Consider the following 16,114-nt stretch of genomic DNA (forward strand, 5'->3'; position numbering starts at 1 on the left):
CACAGATGAGTAGAAATAAATTTCAAAAACTGAAAAGGGGCCTGTTTCATACCTTTTAACCACAGGCATTTAAATTCACCCTGGGCTGTTTTTATAATTGCTGGAGAGAAATATGAACCTTCAGAGGCAACTCAGCCCCTCTTGCACTGAAAGTATTTTGTGGAGGTACCTGCTTCTCTCCCCTGAATACACCAAGCGCCAAGAGCAACTCCGAACTCAGACACACCCCTAAGCATGTATAGTTATCTGGATTGAATTAGGGCCAAGTTAACCGCAAGCCTCTGTTTGAGTAAAGGTCTAGAGGTACTCATGGGAGTGCATGTCATTTACAAAGAAATTAAAATAGATCGCTGACAATGTATTACTGCAGGTTGATACTATCAGTCCCATTCCCCGTGTGTTCAGAGACTATCTTTGATGTTGCAAAAGGTATTTGAGTACTAAAGTCCCATCTTTCCTTCTCCTGGATGGAAAGTCACAATACTACCTACATGCTTGTTTATACAAGTCCCTGTTTCCAAATGAACTTACCATCATCTGAATCACTATCTGAATCCTGATTTATCAGTTCATTCTTTCTCTCTAGAGCCTGCTCCAGAGCAGCTTGCAATTTTCTAGGTAATAGTGTGTCTTCATCATCCATCTGACAGAGGAAAAAAAAAATCTTTAGATCACATTAATCTGTGCAGCAACTACAGCAAATACTTTTGCAAGGTTTAAAATTTAGAAGAAAAGCTGAAAAGTAGTATCTGCTACTGTCATGCCTCCATAAACAAAATAATGAAAATCTATGTGCAACTATCATACATTTCTAAAAAAAATTTCTTGTCACTCTTAATGAGATTAAAGTCAGGAATGATAATCCAAAGAGCAAGGTAAACATACAGAAACTTGGAATCAGCTCTTTACATGACAAAGAGTCCAAATAGTTGTTTTTAACTAAATACACATCATGCAAAGCCTAGCTACATGTACACACAGCTGCTGTAGTTGGTTCTAGGCAGCTTCTTTGGTTCTTGACAGTTGTTTTTACTTATATTCTAGTATAACGTGTTTTCTGGGTTTTCCCCGTGTTGCTCTTTTCATCTTACTTAATGCTTGTTCAGCAAAAGCAGGTAGACACAAGAATCTTAGCTCTGCAATCACCATTCACCAGCCATATCTTCCAGGGAATCGTACAAGAAAGTTTACTCATCTAACCTGCAGATTGTTATTTTTGAAATTACTTAGTGCCACATTGCTATCAGGAGATGGTGATCCTTCACCTCCCTGTTTACAAGGCTCCTGCTTTTCCTATCAAATTAAACTATTCTTCAACTTTCCTCTCTCACTTAGAAACTTTTCTTTGCAATTTTTGTCCTTTTCACCTCCAACAGTGTAAGTTCTCTTGCTAACATGATGTTATTATCTTTGGATGTTTTCTTTGCACTGTGAATACAGTTCTTTATTTCTTTTGACAGTCAGAGCCTCAATCCCCTTTGCATACCTGAGGAGTAGTACTTATTTGCAGGTGAAAGAGAAAATGAGCACTTTTTTTTTTCCTAATCTCTTTCCCACTGCACAATTCCTGCCAAATTTCTCTAATCAAAGAAACCTAATCATACTACAGGAGTAAACAGCTTGCTAGACTGCATGGCAACATTTCAAGTGGTACTTTACCTGTCTGATGAATCGATCAGATCCCAGGTTAACCATCAAAGCCTAAAGAGAAGAAAACAATATAGTGAAATATATCTGAAGAGACAGAAAACATCCATTTGTGTCTGCCTCTGCCTTTTAATAGCAAAAGATCATCTGAATGGTCCCAAGCCTCAACATGAATCAAATTCCTACTGTGAAACAACAGGTTGTGTGCTTTATAAAACAAGGAGATGAAGTTTTTCTTTAGAGCTTTAAGTCTAATTTAACATAGTTAGATACAACAGATCTCATACTAGGTTAATATGTAAACAAAAGCTAAAAGGGTTAGGCAGGTCTTTTTTTCTTAAACCTAAGCAAGTTATTGCTAATCATTTTTGTTAATGTGCAGATGAAAAATATTTCAGAGGGGTTTAAAGAAAATGGTGTCATTTGAGGCAGCAGGGCTGCTGAAGGGCAAGGGTGTGAAATAATAATGATAATGAAGCAACAAAGCTAAGAGACGGAGCTGGGAAGACATGGGAGAGCAATGTTAGGAAAGTGGGAGGAAAACAGAGCAGAGATTTACATGAGCCAGAGGCACAGAGAGCCTTGAAAGCGAGCACGAGAAAAGAAAATATCATAGAAAAATAACAGGAAGCTAACAGGAGTAAGAGAGAAGAGTGTGCCCTTGAGTATTTTGGTATTTTACTGGAAAGGCTGATGAAGTGCAACCCTCATTTGATTTCCAATATAGTATTAACAAAGTCTTAGAAGTAAAAAAAAAGGCTTTAAAGGTTTTATTTTCTGTGCTGGCTATGGCCTCATGTACAACTTCCATTAGCATTAGTAGGTGTCATAGCAGATGGCACTTCACATCTTCCCCTTCTTGTTCCAGGTGCAACAAAATCAGAACAAATCAGCATATTTACACTGTACTTACTTGTTGACCAGATTAACATTCACTTCTCTTTGTCAAGGTGCCAGCTATGGGAAGAGGGGCAGAACAAAGAGAAGACTAAACCTACTACTGCAGTTTTACCAAGAGGCAGTTGCCCATGAGAACTAGGCAGAGAAGAAACAAAGAGGCAGATTAAAAATTAAACATGTGAGGATTTATGTGTGAATGGCAGGCCGTCTCCAGGGTGAGGCCAGCTTTACTCCAGGCAAAGAATTCTGGTGCCAGCTCCTACCTCCTCTACAGGCAGCTCCTTCAGTTTGGGCAGGGAGCTGGAGAGCAGTCCCACCAGGAAGGGAGTAGGGCAGCACACGATGTCAATCATGGATGAGGGCAGAACAGGAATGAAGGTGTGCTGCCAGGAGAAGGGGTACAGCAGGGCCACCACAGCGTGCGAGCAGCTGGAGAGGGTGCTGGAGAGAGAGGAACAACCACGTTAGCAGAGGTTCTTCTTTTTCCAGAACACCTATCACCTGCTGATAAACTCAGCGTGTTAAAATGCAAGTGCCCAAGGGGCTGCCCTTCTATCACTTCTGACTTCAGATGGCCTAGGTCCCCTTCCAGTCCCTTCCACTTCTGTACTGTGCAGTGTGGTAGTTCCTCCCATGCTCGCCTCTAGGTGACTTGAAACTAAAGGTAAAAACCTAGAAACTATTTGTTTCGTTATAGCAGTCAGGGGACACTTTGATCTAGAAGACAAGGTTTAACGTTCCCAACAGCACTCAATAGCAGCCACTTGGAATGATGCTTAAAATCCAAAAGCAACTTCAGTTCTTAGCAGTTATGACCATGTCAGTAGTAAAAACACATAATACTGATGTTCTTATGTCAAGCACTAATGCACAAACAAGGGAAAATTAGTATGAAAAATAAAATAAAATTTAAAAAAAATCCTGGAGAAAAACTCTACTAAATCAGATGTAAAAAATCCCAACAATCAATACTTACTCCAAAGGAAATCTAGTAAAAGCACCACATTTTTCAAAGTTTGTATGTTTTTGTGACAACAGCGTATTTTTATTATAATACATTTTAACGGGCTTATTGACCAACTCTAGTGATAAAGGTATTAACCCTGCTCATTACCCTACTCTGAAATACACGTTGGTATCCCCTAAGCATTAAGGCTTGATATCATTTGTGGAAAATGTCTTGCATTGTGCTTCCATCTACTGAATCTGATACCCTTTTACAATCACATGGTTTCCAAATGTTAAAAATAAAGGAACATCATTACCAAGCTAGTTTTAGCATCAGGGAAATAAAGACAGGCTCTCCATTTCAGAGCTTTGATTTTGGACTGAGTTACGACATCTGCTTCTTGCAGGCTGAGGATGACAGAAATTTGGATTTTTACCCAGCCTAGCATGACTGAGCTGATTTTTCTCACAGTGCAGACTTCTGCTGTGCCTAATGTCGCCACAAAGATCTATAAATAACTAATAACTTCAGAGCCATTACTGCTTGAGAATGCTGGGGAGAAATGCTGATTTCTTCTACTGCAAGCCTTGTTGGAGACTTTAGGTGGCATCAGACCTCCACCGGAATAACCTTCGCAAGCATTTTTAGTTGTGGATTATTCCAAGGCCAGGAGAAAGGTTTCACCTGTTCGTTCCTGTCAGTGATTAACATTTAAGTTTGCTGAATGGGAAAAGCGAGAATTAGGGGACAAAGAGAGAAAAGGTCGGGGAAGAGCAAATGCTTGTCTTTCACTGCAAATAGTCCATTGGGTTGGTTTTACTTGACATTTCCTTTAAGATCTATCAATCACAGCACATTTTTGTAACATATGTTGCCTGACACAGGTTTCTTGTGTTTCTCTAATTTATTTTCTTTTTTATAGCAGGCCACGGTGCTGCCATTGCCTCATATTTTGGTCTCAAGTGTCTACCATAGCAAGCATAGTGGCATGTTTCAGAAGAGCTGTGGAGCATGGTACAGACTGCCAGCACTTTCTCAAGCTCACTTTAATGACTCTGTGGCATTTTCAACTACTACAAATTCAGTTATCTTAGCTGAGCAACTAAAAAAAGAGCCATGTTAAGCTAAAAGCAGGAAGACAAACATTCTTCTGATATTCAGTTAGTATTTTTTTCCTTTCTATAGAATGCCCTTTAGTAACTTGTTGTTTTACACGCAGTGCTGTGACGTAAATCAGCCCCTGCATCCTCTCATGCGTGCTATTCCCACGCTAGGGGAGGCTTCGGGCTCCGGCCCAGGACACTGGTTTCTCTTCCAGAGATTTCCTGGGAGCTGGCTGGGGCAAGGCAGTAGCTGAATGCAGCAAGCGGCCGTGGTGGGGGGTGTCTTGCTGCAGCATCCTGCTCTGCTCTGCTCTGATCTGCCAGTGTCCTGCGGGTCACACCGTCGCCCTTGTCAGCACCTCGGCCTGTGCATTTTAAGGCTCTGCACACAGTTTTTCAAAACTCAGCCTCTGAAATTCTTTCCCTGTGAGACATCTCAGGCTGACCCCCATGAAACACTCGTTCCGAACTTTCAGTCCCCACAATCACCTGCTGCCCTCCCTCCCGGGCACGGCTCACGCAGAGGGCAGCGGGAGTGCCACACGCCGTTACCAAGCTCCTGCTTGTACAAAGTGCCTATGTCTCTTCCATAGCGGGAAAGATTCATATTTAGAAGGGATACACATCTTTCACTTCAGTGTGAGGTTTTTACATTCCATAAGGTAAAATTCAGAGATGATGGCTGTAAGGGAACACCCAGTTTAAATCTCTAAAACACGGTTCAGATCCTTTTAAAAGGGTATAATTCATAAGAAGCATGTCTGGTAAATTAAAAAAAGAAAGCCCTACCCTGGGAAACCAAGTCCGCTCCAGTTTTTCCTTTCAAGATGTGCAACCCACACATTGTCCCACTGTTCTTGTTTATAAGAAATAAGAAGTAAGGTCAGATGATTTATTTTCTTTAAGGTGTGTGAAGCACACAAAGTAAAGCAACAAAATACTCAAAGAAATGAGATTTTCAAAATATTTTCACTTTTAATAGTCTAGGGCAGTTTTGGTAATCCAGAGAGCTGTTTTTGAGAGTGGGTTTTTTCATTTGGTCTGTGCAGTTTTACAGGAACGCTGCACAATGTTCTAGCTGTCATTCTACTGGAAAACACTTCTTATATTACCCATATGCAGGTAATTTTATACATGGGCACAAGAAACCGAACCACTGCATGAGTCACGCACTAACGAGGAGCATAAACCATCACATACTTCAGAGGGGAAGCGCTGCCAGAGCCATGCACAAGTGGGAGACACGCTATGATGATCCCAGGGCTCCGGCCACCCCGCTACGGCATGGGGCCAGCTGTGCCCAGGGTCCCAGCACCGCACTGGCGTTGCCTCCCTTCTTCCCCCCAACACACAGGTAGTGCCGCTGCCCCGTGCTGGCAGCACTAACGCCAAGCTCTCATCCCACCCAGGAGATGCTGGCCTGTGATGCTCTGTCTCTGCGGAGCTGCTGCGAGCAAGAGGCAGCCTTAAACCCAGGCTTAAATCCAGCACATCTCTCTGCTCTGTCAGCTACAGGCTGTCCTGCAGGCACATGTAACTGTACACGCGTAATAAGTCTACTAACAGTAATTGACTGTGAAAAAGTGACTGTGTTTGCAAGTTTTATGGGATAAGGGAATTTTCTTACAGATATGTAAGGCTATTACATAGCCATGCTGAACAGCCTAGGCCACTGAATTCATCCCATTAACCTGTACTCATCCCAATAATTTGCACTCTGCTAAAGCAAAATTAGTGAACAATTTCTAGAAAAACACCCAGTTTCAATTGATTTCAAAACACAGGCAGTCCACCACTTCTCCTTCCAGTTTTTTTCCCATGGTTATCATCTTGTTAAAAATTATTTGGAACTTGCCCAGGTTTTGGTTCTTCCTATGCCTTTTACTCACTGGATTAAAAAAAATTTCAGTGTTTGATCTTCTCCCCATGAAAGTATTAATATGAGATTATATAGTCTTATTGAGACATTCTTAATCACAAATTTCTCTTGAAGAAGAGATCTTTTATCATGTTACAGACAAAAGATGACAATGCTTCTTTGCCACTTAAAGTTCATTTATATTCCTCTGGGCTATTTTGTTTTCCAAATCATTTTCTCATGATAACACATAGAAAGGTTTCCTTGTTGTGTACTTGGCTGTGGAGACACAAAGCTCAGACTGAGTCGAGGTACAGGAATTTCAGACATTACCATGACTCAGCTGAATTGTGGAGACTGCTTGTGAACATTGTTTAGGCCCATGTCAAAAGCAAATTAATGTGACTTAACAAGACATTTATGGTCCTTTAGATAGGAGGACATCCGCTATCAATTTCTGGGTCGGTCAACCAGCAAATAACCCTAAGTCTAGGCTATATTAATATCTAATCACAGCACAATTACCGCAGATGCTAGTGCTGGATGTGTCTGTTTCAGAGGACCATGGCTCATGGCATACTGGAAGTCACCAACTCTCATGAAATATTAAAGTCATATTCAGTTACACATACTACTTACATTGGAAATATTCCACAGATACACTTGATAACTGTCTTTTCTCTATAACAATAGCCAAAAGTCATATTTCCTTCTCACTTCCTCCTCTACCACCTACAATTTCTCACAGACCCAAGCGAGCCTCACACACTGAGCATCTCCCAAGTCTAGGACTAAGCCTCTAGCACAGACAACCACTTGCTGGCAGGGCTCCCAGGTCCTACCTTGCTACTCCTGTGCACCTCTACAGTCATTTTGGTGTTTGCATTGAAGGAGGGGAAGTTGAGAATATCCCTTCCCCTTCCTCCTCCTCTCCCAAGGGACAGACAAACTTACTTAGCCAGGAGAGGAGGGAGGACTACCCCTTACGTGCGGGGCCAAGCCTCACAGCAGCTCCGTCACCCCAGGGCTGGTGCCAGCTCTGTACTATGCAGATGCTCTAGACCATGCACGGGGCTGGGACCGATTGTCAGAATCTAGTCCCTCTGCTTCCTCAGATGGAGAAATGTAGCCAAAAAATGTAAATTCACAAAGAAGTGTTTCCACTGCCTGTGTTTACATTTCCACAACCTTTTCGTGTTTCTCATTTCTCCCTGCTGATTTAATTATCTTACTCTGTCCACATTTGCTGAACTCTTTCATCTGCTCTGTTAACGCATACATGCTCCAGCCCACAACTCTCTGTGACCAAGTTACCTCCCTGACCCACATCCTCTCATCTGCTCCACTTGAGGCTGGAGTCTGGAAGCTCCATCCCTCTCAGGTGTAGTACCTCGACTTAGGTGGGTATTACACACCCACGTGCCTCATCACAGGCCATGACCGTGCTTTTCTGTCATAGCTCCTACCCTTGTGCCATTGATGAACTGTGTAGCAGAAACAGACGCCTGACACTTCCCTCCTGCGCCCTTCATGCCTCCCCAGATCCTGGATTAACTCCAGTCTCTGACAGGGAGAGAGAAGTCTGCGACAACTCTGCAAGCTAAAATGGTCTGAGAGGTTTGCAGAGGACTCCATAAAAGTCTCTGGGGAAAGGCTACAGGGCCAAGGATTCAGCCCATCTCCCCTCCAACACACACAGACTGCAGAGGCGGAGGGGAAGGACAAAGCAGCAAGCTTGAAAAGCATCAAGTAAAGAGAAAATGGAAGTAAAAATAGTAGCAGACCGCTACAGTTTGGGTGGGAGATGGAGTGCATGTAGCATTGCTATTACTGTGCAGGCAGTAATTTGGAGCAGAACGGTGCTGTGCCAGATACAATACACACCTAAGCTCTGAAAAAACAAAGGTTTCTCTGGGTGCATAAGAATAAATAATAGCAGTACTTTTATTCAGGTGGATAAGGCTAATTAATAGCATCAGCGACAAAATATAAATGAAAATGTATCGGTATGGCAAGTGACAGTCTCCATACTCCAGCTGTCTCGTAATTGGCTCCTGCAGCATTCCTGCAGGAGGTCAGCTTTTAAAGCAAGCCCTTGGGGATCCCTGGCTTGTTTGAAAATCTGGCTCACAACGGGGAGATGTTACCACTTTCTCTCTGCTCCACAATGTGGGTGCTCAGCTCCAGTACCCCCCTGACCCCCAGTACCCCCCCTGACCCCCAGGCACTCTTCTTCTGAGGCTGTGTGCCCCCAGAGCCCCCCAGATCAATGGCTTGTGTTTCACTCCTGCGGCTGCTGTGCTGTGAGGACATGTGTTTCATTAACCCAGAAACCACCAACTACTCACCAAATAGGGCAGGGAGGAATAAAATGAAAATTCAAGAAAGTCTTTGATACAATGGTGCAGGACCTCTCCAGTTTTCTAGCCAGTGTAAGTGTCAGACACGACAGTGTTTCTTCCTATGCAAAATTACTGCTGATTGTTTCTCTGTTACCACTCTAGGACGTTTAAAAGCAAAAAAAAATCTTCAATTCCTCTCTTTTGACTCAAACCAAAGAAATGACATGTTTTTCTAGCTTTTTAGCAAGAATAAATTGTTTGCACTAAGCAGCACCTTCATTTCCACTGTAGCCCTGGGCTACACAGAGAAATGGGAGGCTCATCTGGGAGAGGAAGATCACTTTTATCCTGCAGGGAGCCCTAGGGACCGGAAGAGGAGGAAAGAAAGGAAGGGAAGGGAGGAGGCTGAATTAAATACAAAGGGGTAAAAATAAGACCTGGGAGGCAGAACTGGGGGAGGGGTTGGAAAGACAAAATGAGCCTGGCAAGCAGGTGAAAAGGAAAGATGAACTAAGGGCAAAGAGGCTGGGATGCAAAGCTAAGGGGCAAGACAGTGACTGGCTGGGCTAACGACACAAGGACCAGGGAAAACAATTTAATATGAACATGGACAAAGCTCTGTCATGCACATGTGGCCAAATTGTTAGGTGCCTGTGAAACTTGTTCCTCCCTGCTGCTATAGTCAGATGGAAGGACTGGGAGACTGTCTGATGCCAATTACCCATCCTCATTCGGTACCAGAGATGCTGAGAGGGACTGCAGCTGCAGGACGGAAGGTCAGACACCAGCATAGCTGAAGGTGTGTGCCAGAGGCTCAAAGCCTGCTCGTGGTACAGAAGCAAATCAAATATAACAGTGCTCGTACACGTCAGCCACTTCTGTACGGCTTGCCCCTTGCCCCACTATGCACAGCCTGCTGATAAGCAGACAGACACAGAAGCACAGTTTCTACCAGGAATAATTTTCAAACTGAAAAGACAAGTTTCCTCCACAATGGTTATATTTACCTGTATGCAAGAGACAGAAGATTATGATCAAAACAAACACCAGAATTTGTAATAAATAATAAAGTAATTTATCTGGACACTGATACAAAAATTATTTCTAATAATTACAGAGCAGCGGGAATTATAGTCAGTTCATGCCTGGCTTCAGCAATTAAAACGAAGCACAAGGGGACAGGCAAAATACTGGTTTAGGCTTTGATTCAGCAAAGTATTTCAGCACAAGTTTCAGCCTTAATTTACTTTCACTGTGCTGAAATACTTTGCTGAAATGAAGCCTCAAAGACCTTTTCTTTTTCCACTTCTATTTTAATCAGATCAGCCCTCAAGTACACACACAGGACATGATAGCCCCTTTTGAACCGTGAATACCCTGACTGCTGTGGAAAAGAGTGCTGTCTGAATGGCTGTAAAGTCAGCCTCTCTCATCAGCAAGGCATGTTTCAGCTTCTGAAATTTGAATAATTTTTTACCTTTCTAGAAGCCCTTCAGGGTAAAGCAAACTACAGAGAATGCTTCAAGCATTATAAGGTGGTTTTGAAGTAGAGACTGTAATTTTTGAAGCTATTAAATAATTTTAATTTTAACATATTATTAATATATTTATTAAGTTTTAATAATGTAATTTAATTTTTAATTAAATAATTAGATTCAACCTCCTGGATTGAGAATTCCCTGTGGCAGAATCTGTCTGTAAAGGGCCTACCTCTGTGTAGGGTACACAGGGAGGAGGACTCGCCTGCTGCTGCCAAGGCACCTCTCCTCACCCGACCTTCAGGTAAATCTGTGAAAATCCGGGTAGCTGCGGGAAGTTGAGGATGGAGTGGTTGCATACAAGACTCGAAAGAGGGTTCTGAACTTTGAATTTCCTGTTACTAAATTTGACCTTTCTCTAGAATAATAAGTGAGATGTTTAAAACCAAAGTAGTGGGTGCATATTACATGGAAAATTGAGTAAGTTTAGGCTGTAAAAGGCAGAGTGATATTTTGCATTGTGATTTATCTTTTAAAGCAAACACATAAGTAAGAGGTAAACTAAGAATCACGACATGAGGTACTTAGTAGTTGGCCTAAAGTATGCAGCTAATACTGTATCTCTGATCAATACCCCACATCGTTCTTTTCAGGAAATATAGACAAATCTGTGTGTGCATATTTTAGGTTACTTTTTCTCTTGATGTCAGGGGAGAGCTGCCAATAGAAAGCTCTGCTCCTAGTGTCTAAATAAAATAGGGAATTCCCTAGTGTAAATGTGATCATGAGGGGAACACCTATAATTCATGTGAAGATCATGGTGAGCCAAGTCCGTTCGGGCCACGCTCATGCAGCAGCCAGTTCTGAACATTACATAATGACTACAGACATGACAACAAATACGACAGTCAATCTTTGCAACTGGGTAAAGAGCTCTCTAAAGCACAAGTGAGAGATCTCCCCTGTCTGTTATGGACTGTAACATATATTACACAGTCTTAGCAGTGAGCTAACGACTCAGTCCAGAAGCTGATGAAAATCCCTCACTGTGCACAGGAGCTTGACAAAGGAGAAATATTATTCAAGACATGAACGTTTCCCAGGGGGGGTGACTGATGTAGCAAACCAGGAGCACTGCTATTGCACCGTGCCCGTCAGCCTCCCAGGATCCATCCACTGCTTCCTCGCCTCCGGAGCCAGGCTTGTCCCCACGTGGCAAGCAGCAGCCTGGTGCAAAAGTGAGAAACTAACTGTGCTTTTGCCAGGGGTGAAAGGCAGAGTCAAGTCACAGTGGCTCCCCTGATCTGAATGCTGACACGTTTGCTGCAAGTGACCTTTGTGATACCTCACGGAGTGCAAGCAAGGCCTCAGCGATAACACTGGCAGGGAGAAGGGGGCACAGGCTGATGAGGAAATGCATATTTTCCACATCACATCAGCCCAATTATCAGTTATTGTCCTTTGCAAAATCTTTTTAACTACGCTTACAACCCAAAGAGTGTAGCTACTTAACCCTCACACTGCTAAAATGGTGTTATTCCCCCCCTCACTCCCCGCGCTGTGAAATCAAGCCAAACCTAAACCTTGTTTTGCAAGAAATGAGTCACACTTCAGGTTTTATCTGGTGCTTTCTACAATGCAGTCTGAGAAGAGCCAAGCTTATAAAATGCTCACAAAGCAATCACAGTACGGCCTCACCTGTCTGGCAAAAGCAGTGCTGCAATTCCTTATCAGTGGGGCACCCAGTGACGCAGTTACTTTTGGGACACACTCCAGTGACTACTGAAGAAGAGTTACAGACAGCTCAGGCACCAGCTTCTCTGTGCTACTGATGATTCCAGGTAGAAAATTTTTTATGATAAACACAGTGGTTACAGTCAACAGCTTAAGGAATGAGCAGCTACATTACAGTGGCGTGGTGCAGCCAGGAGGCAAAGTCAGGAACAGTCAGCACGCGGTAGCTGTCTACCCGGCTGGGATGACGTCTCCTAGCTAAACAGAGATGGACTGAAATATGATGTGCTCTCAGGGATTCCTATTTTAAAGCCTCTGGATTTGTCAGTCAAAGTAATTCAGATTTTCAATGTTTTATAATTACACAACTCATTAGGGGATATTATCAAAGAAGTAAGTGCAGGTTTCATTTTGACTGTACAGGAGGCTTTCCTTTTGTTTTTCACCCAAATATTGGAAGACAGATATTTTACGCAAAATTTCCAAAAGTTATCATAACTTTACACAAATTAGTAAATTATTTTACTTCATTAAGAGCTGTGTTTACAGAATGCAGCTCCCACCTTCCTGAAAAACCCAAGTGGCAGACAGTCTAAGGTCCCACAGATAACCTGCAAAGGACAACCCTGGCTCATGGCACAGATCAAGGTTGCATCACATGGAGCTGGGAGCTGCAGACCAGAGAATGCAATGTCTGGAGATCTCTCTCTCAGAGCATAGCTTTGAATTATTTAATTTAAAAGAAAGCAGAGAAAAGTTGATTAAAGGGGAACGTGGTTTTAACGAAGACAGTATATTTTGCTCCCATAATACTTGTGCATAAGAGAGGCACATGAAAGCCCCCGGAGAAAGAGGCATGCAAAGTGCCCTTCAGAATGAGGATTTGGCTTTTCAAGCAACTCTCATTCAACCATGCTTTCCAAAAAGCTCAAGCAAATAGGATTTTTGGCAAAAAGTCATTGCTTTGACACATCAGCCACCTGCCCAAGCTTTGTCAGGTGGTTACAAGAAAAAAACCCAACATTTCAAAGTAGAAAATTATCCTTAGTGCCCACAGAGTTATCCAGTCCCTTCCTGCAGGACAGTTTCTCAGCATAAATTCATAACAAAAGTGGTTCTGGCCCAGGTGCTCCAGAGAGTGTTAACTACTTGTTCTTTCCACACTGGGACCTTTGCTCCCACCAGTCCTTGTTAATGTTCACACTGGTGGTTTCAGATTTGCAGGCAATCATTGCACTATTAACAACGTGACAGCTGTAAGGTAGGATGAAGAATTTTTCTAGGTAGTAACAAAGGAGGAGAAGAACAATCCCAACCCCCTAATCCTTCTCATTCAGAAGCTGAAAAGAGGGAATCTGTCTAAATCCCCTTGCAGAGGAGCTGGAGGCCGAGTTGGGAAAATGTTGCAACTTACTGCCATATGGTTATTATGCCACTAAGCAATCCAAATAAGAATTACCAAAGAACATGGTCATCTTCTTATCCCATTCCCTTTCATGATGAAGGGGAAGGGAGAGAGAATTTTGTTGCACAAATCGTAAGTGGCAAAATGATGAAGTTTTCCCACTGTAGAGTGTTGGCCAAAGCCAAAGGGCAGGAGGAAAAGAGGAAAAGGAAAATCATACAAATTCTACCCTTTTTGTGACATGGCATATTAAAAATGCCATCAAAGTTTACTGCATATTAAAGATGTCACTATTTGCTTTTCTCTCAGACTGCAGAATCTGAAACAAGCCAGAGACTTAGAAAGGTCATTTTGTTTCTTGGGCCGTCTCTAGTGCCTGACACACATTTTCTTACTGTCCACATACAGCATTTCTGTTGGCATCAGTTATCACACAATCTGAGTGCCAGAGAAATGTAATCCAAGAGGTACAAAACGTAAGTATCTCTTGAGAGGGGGGAATAAAGTGCAAAATTTCTCTCAAAAGTCTTGAGAGACAGCTCTGCTAGTTACCTTAAGCCACCAATTTCACATCACATTGAACACTTTCAATTCTAGCATTTAGACTGTAAGACAAGGCACTCAGCATCTTGCAGGACTGGGCTGCATACAAACATCCTACTCAAAGAAAATTACTAGCTATATTTGGTAGAAAAGAAAGAAGCGGAATATCAAGAAATTGCAGCAACATCAGGCCAAATAATCACATATGTTACAGAAGGTTTAAGTTTTTTTTAAGTATATATGTTTCTACTTTGCGATGCTTCATAGTGCAAGCAGACTGAGAAAAACCAAAGTCTCACAAAAGGAAAGTGATTGCAGGGTAAGTAACAGAGACTCAGACAGACTCTAAAGGATGCTTCTTTTATAAAAGATGAAGGGAGCTGCAAGCTGTTGTCCCTTAGGTAAAGCAGGGGTGGTCTGCGGGTTCTAAATCACTCTTCAGTAAGGGCTGATCTGGCTCTCACTGGAGGAAATGGAAAATCTAGTTACTTACACGAGAAATAGGTGCTTTTGCTGTAGAATAAATTCTGTCTACTAGGCATGATTACATATTGGATTTTTATACAAGGAGTCATTCCTTCCACTGCAGAAACTAGTGGAAGAAATTCTCTAGCTTATGTTCAGCATGTCAGACGAGACAAGCACAATAATCCTGACAGTATTAAGAAAGCACTTCAAGATCTTTGGATAAAAAAGTACCAGAAGAAATGTCGGCCGTCCATACTTCTCCTGGGTTTAGACATACGATCTGGGAGCTATTACCCATTCCACAGGTACAGTAGCTTGCATCTCTAAATATCTCCTTCTTCAATGCACAGCTGATAACTAAAAAAAGTTTTCCCTGAGATAAAGAACTGGAATTCTAGCTCAATATAGGGCTGTGCCAGATGTGACCAAGAGAAGACATAGTTGCGTAGTTGTGTTGCTGTAGCCTGTGCTCAGAAATGGTACAGACCAGTTAGAGACTGGCAACCATAAATTCTCCCTCACAAGCTGTTTTCTGGCATGTGTTTGTTGTCAAATTTCTCTCACCTTTTTTTGTGGGAAGTTTTTGTGACAGGGGAAAGTAAAGGAAATCTTTATTACTGGCCAAAGCTCACTGTCTGTTTACTGAGCACACTCTCTCTCTTTGTCCTAACACACACATTTTCACCTTTTAACCTGCAGGTTGGCAGATTTTACAAGTGTTATGATATGACGGACTACTGGAGAGGAGCATTCCCAGGCAGCAGGTGAGCCTGGTCAGGCCTATCACTGCTGTGATTAGTTTGTAAGAATTATAAGTATTACATTAGTTTGTAAGAATATAACTTTTATTAATAAAAAATAAGGAAATAGGGAATGAGCTTTCACTTTAGTAATCTGCCCAAAAGTTTAGCTACTCTTGCTTTTCCACTTGACCTTGCTGCAGGGCTGAAGAACAATAGTTTACTCGTACTACTAAAACATTGCCACTTATTTCCTATTTAAATTTGCTTATTTTAACTTGAGCTACAAGATCATGCTATGATTTTGTCTGCTAGATTAAAGGATCCCTGATACTGTTTTTCTAGGTAGGCACTGAGAGATGGAGACCAGGATGCCTCTCAACTGCTAACTGTGCTGCTTTCTAGCATGGCCTCATGACTCCCAAAACAACAGACTGAAATATGAAGACAAGTGTCAACGCTCCCCAAACCTCCCGGGCGTAACACAGACAGCCCTAAACTGTCTCTGTCTGTGAGATTAGGGAAATGCCGTTGTTTGTTCCGAAAGCCTTTGCCCTTGAATACAAGTACACTCTGCTCCCCTTTTGCTCCACAAAGTTAACAGGGACATGCCTGCGGGATGACTTCCCCCAGTATTTACATATTTATGCTTCTGTCCTGTATTAGTCAGTGTTTCTGTCTGGAGCCCATAACCTTTGGTCAGGTCTGGGATCTGCCTGGACTTTCTACAGCTGTGTTGGAAGACAGATCCCTCCTGGCAGTCCAAAATACTTTGGGGAGGGGTAGGGATGGTTTTGGTCCTTAACAGGATAAAAATTTTTTATCCTTAATAGGATAAAGTCTTCCCACCTCACAGGTGCCTAGCTTGTGCGTGCAAAAGCACCTCTTGACTTCACAGGGCGAGCACTGCAGAGGAGGGTTTCAGGGGCGGCAGCACACCAGGTGGT

The 16,114-nt window shown here is 42.6% G+C and overlaps 1 protein-coding gene across 2 annotated transcripts in view; it reads right to left on the reverse strand.

Moving 5' to 3' along the window:
• DENND2B (DENN domain containing 2B) overlaps positions 1 to 16,114 on the reverse strand; it is a 182,297-nt gene that overhangs the window by 3,034 nt on the left and 163,149 nt on the right. For both annotated transcript variants that reach the window (XM_075048035.1, XM_075048036.1), the window contains 3 exons: positions 2,811 to 2,988; positions 1,660 to 1,701; positions 532 to 643 (listed from right to left, as the gene is read on the reverse strand). In XM_075048035.1, coding sequence (XP_074904136.1) covers positions 532 to 643; positions 1,660 to 1,701; positions 2,811 to 2,988 — 332 coding nt within the window. The remainder of the gene's footprint in view (positions 1 to 531; positions 644 to 1,659; positions 1,702 to 2,810; positions 2,989 to 16,114) is intronic.

Source organism: Buteo buteo, chromosome 16 (genome assembly GCF_964188355.1).
Source record: "Buteo buteo chromosome 16, bButBut1.hap1.1, whole genome shotgun sequence".
In the NCBI taxonomy this organism is placed as follows: Eukaryota; Metazoa; Chordata; class Aves; order Accipitriformes; family Accipitridae; genus Buteo; species Buteo buteo.